The sequence below is a fragment of the Sphaerodactylus townsendi genome, linkage group LG02, assembly GCF_021028975.2.
Source record: "Sphaerodactylus townsendi isolate TG3544 linkage group LG02, MPM_Stown_v2.3, whole genome shotgun sequence".
In the NCBI taxonomy this organism is placed as follows: Eukaryota; Metazoa; Chordata; class Lepidosauria; order Squamata; family Sphaerodactylidae; genus Sphaerodactylus; species Sphaerodactylus townsendi.
The window spans coordinates 25,788,578-25,801,119 of NC_059426.1; the positions used below are offsets into that span (position 1 = coordinate 25,788,578).

Genomic DNA, 12,542 nt, shown 5'->3' on the forward strand with positions numbered 1-12,542 from the left:
AAAATCTTCTTATTTCTTTCTATTCTTCATTATAATATTGTCATATCTCCATCTATACTGTTTTGTCCTCTTTTGCCGAATCTGAGTGTAGCTACCACCGGAGCGTAGTCTGACACCCACTCTTTGTGTGTCTGAATCTCTACACATTGTATAGACTCCATGTTCTTTGTCAGGATTATAGTCTATATGTATGTCAAATTTTTTATGTCTGTTAAGAATAGAAAGTTGGTTGTTGTGATTTTCCCGTCTCCTCATACATATTAGTTATATTCCGATACTACAAAGCCCTTATAAGTTCTCAAATCCATATTACAGTCTCCCACTATTAATGTTTCTCCTTTATATTCCCTTTGTACTATGTTAAGAATTGTTTCTGTAGGAAACTCTTTTGCTTGCTTTGTTAGGTGCATATATAAGTTCATTGAGTGTTATTTGTATCTCATTAAGGAAACCTTATCCATGCCATTTTGATCCTTCAATATTTTACTTGTATGTTTATATTATTTTTTCACTAAAATAGCAACACCATTCTTCCTTCCCTCTGCCCTTGTGGTCACATAAGGTTCTCCAGCCCGGTAGCTTTATTAAAGGAGCAATATCTCTCTTTCTTTTATGTGTTTCTTGGATGCAAGTAAATCCCAGTTTTCTTTCTTAACTAGTTTGGCTAGTTTAAATCTTTTTAAATTGGAATTTAATCCGTTAATATTTACAGATACAAGTTTTAAATCTCCTGCCATAAGTAATAATTTTTGTCTACTATTTTCGGGCCTGCTGCTGTTTCATATTCATTCTTTTTTTCCCTCATTTTCCCCCCTTCTCCCCCCTTCCCAGATGTTCTGAGGAGAGATTCTCCCCTCCCACATCTTGGATTTTGGAAGCCTCTCGCGGTCTTCCCTCATATATTCTTAGTCAATTCTCTCTGTTAATGGCCATCCATCAATTTAAAAATTCCTATAACATTCCAATAAAAAGATACTTCTAAATACATATTACATATCAACTAAATTGCATCTTACAACCTATTTTTTCCCTCAGAGAGTTTTCTGTGTGTCTGGGCATTCCGCCCCTTTTGCTGTTTACTGAAACAGTCTTGAAGCTAGATAATACTATTCAAAACAAATGTCAGGGAACCTTTCCCAGATTGTTAAAATAAACAATGTTAGAACAGATTACTGTTTTTTAATATCATTCCAGAAGCTTCACATACAAGAGTTATTTTAGTTAGTGATTGTTATTCGGTGAGATTCAATTAGTACTTAGAGTGAAATATTATATAGCCATTTAAAAGAATTTTTTTGAAGAAGTCTTTGGCTTATGTTGGCATCTTTCTTTTGCGCTTTGAGCGTGTATCTTGTGAAGTCGCAGCCTGTGGTCCTGCATGTAGATATTTCTTCACAGATCACTGTCTGTCTGAGGTTCTGCAGCTTCCAAGGAGAGACCCAGTTTATCAAGAAGTTGTTGTGTGTGCCTCTCTTGGGGTTCTTGCTATATATTTCTGATTGTTTTCAAAATGTAGGATCATTGTTAATATCCATGAAAATCTTCTATTTGCTTTAAATAGAAGCGTTTGCATATATGGCATTAGTGTTTTCTTGATTTGCAGCGTTTCTGGTGAGAGATCTTGTCTCACAAAAATTTTCTTTCCTTTATACATCAAAGGTAGAGCATTTCTCAGCCTTCTTGTATAGTGTTTCTTTGATGATCTCTTCTGTGGTACATTTGAAAAGAAATAATGTCTGGAATTCTGTTTCCCTGAGAAAATCCTCTTGTGGGCTCTATCTATCGATTCCGGTGTAGATTTGGAATGTTTATAGAATTGAGCCACTGTATTGATAGGTTTTTTATATCTGTTTAATTCGTCCTCCATTCTCAGGACTCCAATTAAGCGAAAGGTTGCGTCTTTGTCTATCTGAGAGGCTATTTTTGATTTCAAAGAAGTCAATATCGTCAGTGTTTTTTTCTTTATTTGTTTCTCGTTTTTAATCGCTCTCTCCGCAGTGTTAGAAAGTTTCTTTGACATGTCTTGTATAATAACATAGAATTGCACCGTCAGGTTGATCTGTTGTTGTCTTAGTAAAGTCATCAAAGGGAAGCCTTTCTCTGATTTGTTAGCTCTGACAAATCGGTTTTAGTGACATAAGTTTCCTTAGGCGCCACGTTGTTGCTTAGCCAGCCCTTTTTCTCTTTTTTAGTATTTTAATTGGACTCACCGGTTTGTTTTTCGTCTCTTCAAAGCTGTCCGGTGTTCTCTCTTTTGAGTTCTCTGTTTCAAGTTGATTATTAGTCTTTATCTTCTCTTTTATGCCATTAAATCTTTGTTGTTTGCCGGGAGGGTGTCGAAAAGCGTCTAATCCTTGTCGGACATGCGCAGAAAAGCCTCCCTGCAGTTTCTGAAAGCTCTTAAAAATGCAACTTTTCATCTGCCTTTGCTGGGAAAGCGAAGAAAAAAACATGCATTAAGTTTTCCTTAGGTTTTCTCGCTCCTCCCCACCTTTTCCTACCCATACTACAGCAGTTCCGCCCACTCTCCAGTCCTCCATTTCAGAATGATCAGAAGGCATTAATGCTGAAGGTCTATAGCTAGAGTGATGGACCCTGTGAAACCTTGTGAAATGGACATAGTCTGACAAAGTAATGCTAGACCAAAGGCAGCCCCCCCCCCCCAGTGGCAGGCAACCTCCCCAATTGGAGGTTTCACAGAAACAGCAAGGAGGCTGTGGGCAGACGAAATGACTGATCAGCTGGGACACTTTGCAGAGGAGAATCCATGTAAACAAAAAACCATGGGAAAACCTCACTGCAAAGCAAACAACTGCGAAGTAAGTAGTACATGCATAAATGGCCTCTCTGTATCTCTAACCTGACTCAGCATGATTGATGAGAAGATATAGTGAAGAAGGAGAGAACCATCCACACTGTCTTGAACTTTTTTGGAAGAAGGGTGGAATGAAAATGTGATAGAAGGAGTCTATGGAAGCAGTCTCTCCCCTTTCAGCCTCCTGCACTTCCCAAAAAGCTTCTTTTGGAAGGGCAGGGGGCCTTTGAGAAAAGACTGGGGTACAGTGCAGAAGGCTGAAGCAAGAAGGGAGAATCAGCAGGAACTATGCCTCCGCTGGTGGAAGAAAATCCAAAAGACTGGAGCGATTCTGCCTGTTTCCTCTCAACCTACAGCCCCCACTGTGTGTTCTGCTCTGTTTGCTAGAATCCCATAACCCCCAAGATAAGCTTTTTGGGGAGGCAAAGGAAAAGGACGAGAGATATCTGTTCTATGAATGCTTCTCCCAGACACAGTTCATAGGGCACAACCCTAGAATATTGACAGCCTATGAAGACATTCTCAAAGACGAAACAATAAGTAGGGTAAGGGATCGCACCAGGAGGACTCATCAGTCTAACCATCTGTAAGGGAAAAATGTGAGCTCCTTGAACAGTGAAGTGCTTGACAAATAATACAACAGCAGTACTAGCTGAGCAATATGTCAAGCTGGGTAGAGAGGCAGCGGGCCTGTAAATGTTAGAGCCACAGGAAAAAGAAGCTAGAAAATGTGGTTTGAAAGGAAAAACGAAATAAGGTAAAACACCAGATTAGAAAGAGAAGGAAAGAAACTTGCAGCAAACGTGAAAGAAGATTAATGGATAATTTAACAGCCATTCAGTTTTCAAGAAAGACAAAGAGCAAAGTGCATTGCATCAGAAAAGGGCTAGAAACGATGATGGATGGAATGCTTCCAATAAAGGGTCTGAAGAAACCAGAATCGCAACTTACATCTGGCTGACCGAATTCCCAGCAGAGGTTAAATCTGAAAAACTAACTAAGGGTAAGAGACTGATATAGACTGAAGAGATTTTCAGAATCTAATATCAAGGCAGCAAGTATTGATTGCCACACAGAGGAAATGCCAAAGGTAAACAGGGAACCGGCATCTTGTGTTTTGTACCACTCTCTTGGTTAAAGGAGTAACAGCAAATTGCAGAAACAACAGTAGCTTGTACTCAGGGCCACTCTGAAGTAAGCAGGTTATGGATTACATTGTACATTTATGCATTCCTACTTGCAGAGAATACATCAGATTTTCCATTTTTATGGTGCTATAAGGAACAGGTGAGATATTTCCCTCACACTGGATGATTTGGATACATATTTCTACAAAAGCACCACCTTTCTACACCTTAGTAATATAACATTTAATAACAGAATTTTTTTTCTTTTTCGCTTTGACTCAGTGGTGTTGCTAGTTAAAGTAGCATTTGCACAATTCGTGTTGCTATTGAGTGCCCTCTTCCTTTGGTGGTGGGGGGGCAGTAAGTGCAGATAGGATGCCAATTACCCTCTGGTGTGCGGTTGGGCCAGAAGCACGTCGGGGCAAGAAAGAGCGGCCCTGAATCACCGGGGCCCGCCATTGCTGCCGGGGAAGGGGACTGCTGAGAAACCCAGCCTGCCCTTAATAGGGTGGAAGGCAGGTGATGACTATGCCCACTATGGGCATCCACGTCATGTTGCCGGCGCGGCATCATGACGTCAGCAGGAGGGATGGGCGGGAGCTTTATAAGGCTTCTACTGGCCCTGGGCCCCTCCTTCCTCAACGCTGCTGTGCCAAGAAGCAAGTGCAGGGCAAGAAATCTTGTCGTGACGCGCTTCCTCTTTGCAGCACGCCGAGAGAGGAGGCACGTTGGCTCAAGATTTCTTGTCCCAATGTGCTTTCTCTTGCCCTGCACGTGCTTCTTGAGGATAGGGAACAGCCTACAGTGCGTAATTAGCCAGAGGTAAAACTGGAAAAGAATGAAAGAAGTAATCTGCCCCGCGGTTATTATTTAAGAGTGTAAGAACTGTCTTTGTTGAATCGCATTAATAATAGGTTGAACTCAGCACACTGTCTCCTCAGTGGCCAGTCAAATATCTCTGCTCCCTCTTTCCATCAGAACCTGAACCTTCACTTCAATCCAGTAGTGACAAGGGGTGCTTAGAACGTTAGCATCCGCCAATCATAACCATCAGTTCACATAAAACAGGGAAGGGAACATGGGCAAGTTGTCAAAATATTTACTTAACAGAAGGTGGAAAGTTACATGTGATGAATGACATGCATCAATTGCAACAGGAAATTGCAATGTTCAAAGTCGAGCGACAGTAGTTTTCACTAACCACAGAGCAAGCAAGACTTGGATTAACTAGGGTTGATGTTGGTAGTATGAACTCTATGTGCTGGGTGCAAATTGTTCCCATCCTCTGACATTATTACCGTGTAGATTTCCTTCCCATACCAGCAGCAGCTCACATAGTGCAGATATGGGAAGGAAATATACCCAGTAATAATGTTAGAAGGTGGAAACAATTGGTATATAACGCTGTGTGTTTTCAAACTCAAGGAAATAGTTGAGGGGAAAAAATCCTATTTTATCTGAACCTGGGCATTTCCAGGCTGTTTATGAAAATGATTCTTTGTATTATCCATGGAAGAACAGAGTCAGCGAAACACAAACTACAATACAGGCTTGACTGTATTAACTTCCGTAGGAGTTTGATATGCTTACACCCTTTGTCCCTTTTGAGTTACTAGTCACTGGGTTGCCTCTCAATTGCCTACAATAGTAAAAATGATTAATTAGGACCGAGTAGGTTACTAAACAGTGTGAACACTGCAGCCCGTGGCTTTCAGATATTCTGCTCTGTAATAAAACAAAATTTATATGGTCTGATTGCATATACACCCTTTACAAGTGTTAGATCTGCAGAAAGACGACCGTAGGCTGTTATCTTGTCAATGCTCGTGAATCAGGCAGCTTCAGAACTGGTCAATATTTGGATGGAAGCCCTGAAGAAAAATCTACATTGCAGCGGAAAGTTCAGTGTGTAATTCATCAGGTGACACACTCCCCCAGTGTAGAATGAGTCTCAAGGAACAATGGGTGATGCTCTGACTGATTTACAAAGCCTTAGATCACAGTCAGTATGGCCGAAAAATCTGCTTTTGGTAGAGGTGACTACATAAACCCCACCCTTCACAGAACTGGAAAGAGCAGCGGGCAAGCAATGAATTTACACTGGCCAGTTTCTTACTGCTTTTTTTGCCTTTTGCAAACTAGAAAAGTAAGCAACACCATCAAACATAAAGCGCTGTGCTTGAACTGGCTTATGGCTTCTTAATTCTCCTCTCACTCTTCTAAACCTCCCAGTTTGGGGGGGGGGGTGTCTGGAAAGAGCAACTGTGCCCACGAAAATGATTTGTAGAACCCAGACCTTAATGCCTTGCTCATGATTCAAACCATGGAAGAGTCACTTCTTAAAGGCAGGGTGGGGCATTGGATGATGTCTTCTTGGAAATTTGGCCGTTTAGCAAACAGTGACGTGCAATGCAGCTAAAGACAGCAGAGAGTGATGTTAGGCAAGTTATCAGGACCATGGACAGAGAAAAGAAGCTGGAAGCCTGGTGGAGACCACAGATAGGAAGTCTATCGGGTTGCTGCAGTCACAGGAGCCCACGGGACTCTGAAATATTATTGCAAGGCCTGTACCTGAATCTCCCACCTCCCTGGGAAAGAGAAGCTGGAATGGAATGCTGAATCAGCCTGGGTATGCTATGAGTCAGAGCAGAGAAGAGGTCATGGTGGGCTACTTTATCCATTCCTCTCCAGTCATTCATCAGATCAAAATCACTCTTAACTGGTTTTTCAGCCACAGGGGAAATGTTACAGAGGAGTGTGGAGCATGTGGAGGGAAACACAACAACGTTGTATATTGGACAGAATCAGCCAAACAGGAGTCCTCTGATGAGGAGCCCTGGCAGGATCACCCCACTGAGCTGGAGCCTCAGTCAGCTGAACCTCAAGCACAGCCAGGAGCCTCACAGGATGCAGACAGTCAAGAGCTGGAAACCAGAGTGTTCGCAGAAGCAGCTCCAGCCACTGAGGGCCAACCTAGCACTCTACCCAGCTCACCTGGGTCTGCAAAGCAGCTGAGGATTCATACCTGGCAGGAACTGCACTCCAAAAGGCGCAGTGTGTTCTTGGAAGCCCTAAGGCAGCACAGAGAACGCCGTGAGTCAGCTCAGGATCAAGACTGAGCCACAGCATGGGCTTACAAGAGAGTGCTTTAGGAAGTAAAAGTTGCAGGAGCAACCTTGTTGAAAGCCTGGCAGCTTTCTGCTGCACCCGCTTGCAGACTGATTCCTTGGAACTCTGACTTGGACTGGATTGCCTGGCCTGACCTCACTTTGGACCCTTGACTTCCTCTTACCAGACCTGCTTGAACTCTTTCTCTGGACTCAGAGTAAGACTTCTCTCTCCCTCTCTTGCGTCTGTGCCTGCTATCAGCTGGAACCTGTGCTGATCAGGATTGCTACAGATGCAAAGACACAAGAAATAGTGAAAAGACCAGTTTTAATAATGTGGGTAGCCAGGACCAATTTCAGGAAGGCTGGGAGAAACAGAACTGACTTCACACCTGAAGGCTACAGCCCTAAGCACGTGTGAACTAGGGATGCCAACTTCCAGGTAGGGAATGGAGATGTTTCAGAATTACAAATGATCCCCAACTACAGTTCTCCTGGAGGAAATGAGAGCTTCGACATTATACACCCGACTGAGGTCCCTCATTCTCCAAATCCCACCTTCCCCAAGCTGCCCCTCCAGATCTGGAATTTCTCAACCCAGCTTTAGTAATCCTAACTCAAACCAAATAGGTCTTGCTTCAGACTAAGTTTGCTTAGGACCTTGTCTGTGGAGACAGCAACTGCAAGATTGTTATGGGAACATGCCACGGTTGTAATTTCGCTGCTAAGAACAATGCCTCAGCTGCACCAGTAGGTCCTGGTGTAAAAATGGTCCTTGTCAGATGAAGAAGAAGAGTTGGATTTACATCCCCCCTTTCTCTCCTGTAGGAGACTCAAAGGGGCTTACAAACTCCTCTCCCTTCCTCGCTCACAACAAACACCCTGTGAGGTAGGTGGGGCTGAGAGAGCTCAGAAGAACTGTGACTAGCCCAAGGTCACCCAGCTGGCATGTGTTGGAATGCACAAGCTCATCTGGTTCTCCACAGATAGGCCTCCACAGCTCAGGTGGCAGAGCGGGGAATCAAACCTGGTTCCTCCAGATTAGAGTACACCTGCTGTTAACCAGCATGCTACTGCTGCAGATGGAGCATGTGGCATTTTTATGACAGTAGGATTGGATATCTGCTTTGAAAAAGTCAGTGGTAAAGCAGTGAATGAGAGAGGTGGAAATGGTTGTACAAATGAGGGCCGAGCTACTGGCATTGAGCAAAATGGAAGGCAGCGCCGGAAGGAAGGAGCGCTGAGCTGTGCTACCGTCAGAAAAGCTCAGCGGCTTGGGAAAGAATTGGTCAGTTGGTTCAGATATAGGCAGGTGCTCAGGAAGTAATTTAGTAGATGTTCAAGGAATCCGCCAGGAGGAGAGAAATGTGTTGCTTTTGAGATAATTTCCCAGAAGCTTCATAAAAGAAAATTGATTAGCGGGATTTAATAAGTAAAAGAGCGCCAAAATATATAGTAATCAAATGAGTTTTTAATTACATCTCAGGCAGATATAAAATCCAAATAGTGCACTTTGTATCTACGAAGTCTGAGAGTAATGCTTTGGTAGCCAAATTATTTTTAAAAGGCTAATTTCCATAGGAATTATAGTAGGGTGTTTAATTAAAGGAGTGAATCCATGTCCCAAAGCCAAAGTGTACTAAATACACAAATAGAGTTTAAATACCAAAGGAACCTCTAAAGAAAGACATTTTATACCCTGTTCATAAAATTTACCCTTTGGAGTACTTCTGGTCCAAATGTCACCTGATCGATGTGCATAACAAACTACAGTGGGTGGTTTTTTTTTTAATTACACTCTATATTTTACCACTATTCTATAGAATTAATTGCATATCCTTTACTTACAACAGAAAGTCAAAGACCGGGGAAATATCCCTTTCAATTTATTTTGCTCAGCTTTAATATCTCCAGGGCAATAATAAAGAGAAGTTGGACTTGGCTTAATGGTGTCCCCATCCTCTTTAGTTAAATTCTTAACCTCTGAGACCCCTTCTACACATATGGAATAATGCACTTTCAATGCACTTTTCAAATGGATTTTATTGTGCAGAACAGCAAAATCCACTTGCAAACAATTGTGAAAGTGGATTAAAAGTGCATTGTTCTGCGTGTGCGGAAGGGGCCTGAGTTTTTATGCCTTTTAATGTATATTTACAGAAGAATTTACAAATAAGCCATCTCTTTCTCATATATATATATGGACCCTGGAAATGGATTTGGCTTGGGGGTGTGTGTGTGGTATGAACTTTGGTACCACAGCAGCCAGTGGGAGGCGAACCTTTAACTGCACTCAAGATCTTATGGGTTGATTCCCATCAGCCCCTGTAGCATGGTGAGGTGGGGGTCGAGGCGACCCTTTCACAGAGAGTTAGGTATAATAAGACTCTCTGCGTCAGTGTCCTCCATCTAGCAAAATGGATAGAAATGTTAGAGTTAGAGGTCACTTACAGCATGAGGGAACTATGCTAAAGAGTCAAGGCGTGGGAAGGTTGGAGAACCACTGTTATAGCAAATTAATTATTTTCAGAGCATTTTAGAACAATGCCTGTGAGTGACATCTCTCTTTATGTGGTGTAGTGGTTAAGAGCAGGTGCACTCTAATCTGGAGAACCGGGTTTGACTCCCCGCTCTGCCACTTGAGCTGTAGAGGCTTATCTGGTGAACTTGATTAGCTTATGCACTCCTACACATGCCAGCTGGGTGACCTTAGGCTAGTCATAGTTCTTTGGAGCTCTCTCAGCCCCACCTACCTCACAGGGTTTTGTTGTGGGGAGAGGAAGGGAAAGAAGCTTGTAAGCCCCTTTGAGTCTCCTTACAGGAGAGAAAGGAGGGATATAAATCCAAATTCCTCCTCCTCCTCCACTACCTCCTCCTCCTCCTTCTTCTTGTGAATATGCCCAGATCTTGAAGTCTTAACCACCTGTATGTTGGCTGTTCCTGTATCAGACCAATTTTTGTTTTTTGGGGTACCATTAAAACTCAGGATAAACAAGAATAAAATTGGTCTGTGATTTTTGTTTTTACTCTTTAGGGTTCTCCTTTATCTGAAGAAATGCATGCTCAACATTTCAACTGTAAAAATGCAAACAAGTAGTTTGGCAAATTCATGCTGGTAATCTGCACATGAAAAAACGAGTTCACTTGGGTACATGTATCTCGTTCACAGGTGCTTAAACACCGGCCAGGGAGGGGCAGGGGGGGGACAGAGACCCAAAGACAAAACAACTTGTCCCACATCAAGGATTTCACCTACCCACATATATTTTCTAGTGCCATGAAGAGCTACTGAATCTTATTACAGGAAGGATTTCTTGAAATGCAGTGGAAATCCTGAGTTGAGGTTCATAGCAACTTGCCACTTGAAATCACACATTACGCTGGGAATCCTTCAACAGAACTTACAATATTGGTCTATTTATCTCTTTACGTGGTGTAGTGATTAAGAGCTGGTGCACTCTAATCTGGAGAACCAGGTTTGAAACCCCACTTGGCTGCTGGAGCTGTGGAGGTTTATCTGGTGAACTAGATTAGCTTGTGCACTTCAACACATACCAGCTGGGAGACCTTGGATTAGTCAACAGCAAAAACACAATACCCCTGTCTGGCTCTAATACAAGATTAAAAACTCAATTTTAATGAAAATATTTAAAACATATATAGCCTTAAACTTGTGCACTATACATGAGGTGGACAACAGATGAATCTGAAGCACAAACACACATACACTAGGAGGGAAATCCCTAAACCAATTCACAGGCAACAAGTCTCTATCATGAGATCATCATATTCTGTGATTCGATCATCATATTCTGTAGAGTGTGCACAGTTCTGAGAACCAGTCATTGGCCTTGGATTAGTCGCAGTTCTTTGGAGCTCTCTCAGCCCCACCTACCTCACAGGGTGTTTGTTGTGGGGGGTGGGGAAGAGAAAGGAGATTGTAAACCCCTTTGAATCTTCTTACAGGAGAGAAAGGAGGGATATAAATCCAAATTCCTCTTCCTCCTCCTCCTCCTCCTCCTCTTCTTCTTCGTTTCAGGATGGTGCCCTTCTCACAGAGCCCCCAGGAGAAATGGAGCTGAGCAAATTCTGTTTTAGTGGAATGAATATCCTAATTGATTATTTGTGATTTCTCCTCTTCTGTTTTCTCCCAGACTTTAGTGAAAGTGAACAGCAAACTGAAGCCCATGCTAGACTCGGTGGTGGCCAATAGAAGTAAGTGGGAGGAACTGCACCGAAAAAGACCGCTCTCTCAGGCGACCACGAGGACAACATCTCCTTCTTCCAACTTTGCCGCATCTCTGGAGGACGTGAATTAAAGCCTGCCAGTAATTTGCTGCTGCTGAAACAAGAAGTGACTGAAAGGCTGGTTAAAGTTAGTCACGTTAGAGGGGGTTTCGTTTGCTTTAGCAAAATGCTATCACGGAGATGCTTTAATTTGAATGAAAAAAATGACTCGGCTGGCCTCGGTTTAGCTATCTGCAGGACCCTTGCTGGGTCCAAAGGGAGGCTGTGCAATAGATTGCATTGCGCGTTCGCATCTGCAGTCCCTGGAAAGACTTGGTGCAGTCTGCATTTGGTCGGCGCCACCATATTTCAGCCGCAGCTGTGAAAGGGGAAGGCATGACCGCAGCGCTGATCTGGGACTGGCAAAAGAGCAGCTTGCAGCTTAGTGAAAGTTGGGAAAGATTTTTTTAAAAGATTAAGCATCTGGAAGGGGATTCCGGAATAGCGTGCAGCGACAACTTGGGTTTGCACCACTCCGGTTTTGTGATGTATAGCTACTTACCCTTTCCTCCACTTCTTTTACTATGCTTGAATGTTCCAAGAAGCCTGCTTTGTATTCTATAGAAGCTTGATTTTTTTAACAACAAAGCTCCGTATGATTGATCAGGGCTTTTAGAATTGCCTACCTTTGCTACATTTAAAGGGGGGGGGGGTTAGGAGGAACTTTATTACATTTAAATAACCAACCTGTTATAGCTTTTCCTTAAGAATTTCATATTGGCAACGCAATTGAATTGCTCTGCGGGCGGAAGCTTATTTAAAGGTGAAAATTTCTGCATGGTAATTTAAGGGGATTTTTTCCTGGTTTTGTTTGAAACACTCGTTTTAAAGCAGCTTTGCACCCCTAAGAAAAGAAGAACAAATGGTATTCCATGAAAACTGCATAATAAAAATGACATTTGCTGCCTTCAGGTAAAGACTTTGCACTATAGGATATAGGTATGGCTTTCTACTATATTTTCCAAATCACAGGAGTTCTGACTGTTAAGGATTGGTGCGCCACTGGAATACATCACAAATGCAGCAATGACTACCTCTGCTTTTTTCCTCGCCAGTTTGTTTTGTTACAATAACATGTCCGTCTGGTTGTTGCAGCTGGCAGAGATCAAGTTGAAAACTGCACGTGCTGCTGACATGTGGCGAAAAGTTTTTTGTGTTGGTAAAATCTGAATCACATTTGATTTATATGGAAGTGAAATACACCCA

General features: G+C 42.6%; 1 protein-coding gene across 1 annotated transcript in view; it reads left to right on the forward strand.

Annotated features, from left to right (window-relative positions):
* PDE11A (phosphodiesterase 11A) overlaps positions 1-12,253 on the forward strand; it is a 219,634-nt gene extending 207,381 nt beyond the window's left edge. The window contains exon 20 of the mRNA XM_048484470.1: positions 11,204-12,253. Coding sequence (XP_048340427.1) covers positions 11,204-11,368 — 165 coding nt within the window. The 3' untranslated portion in view covers positions 11,369-12,253. The remainder of the gene's footprint in view (positions 1-11,203) is intronic.
* The last annotated feature ends 289 nt before the right edge of the window (positions 12,254-12,542 follow it).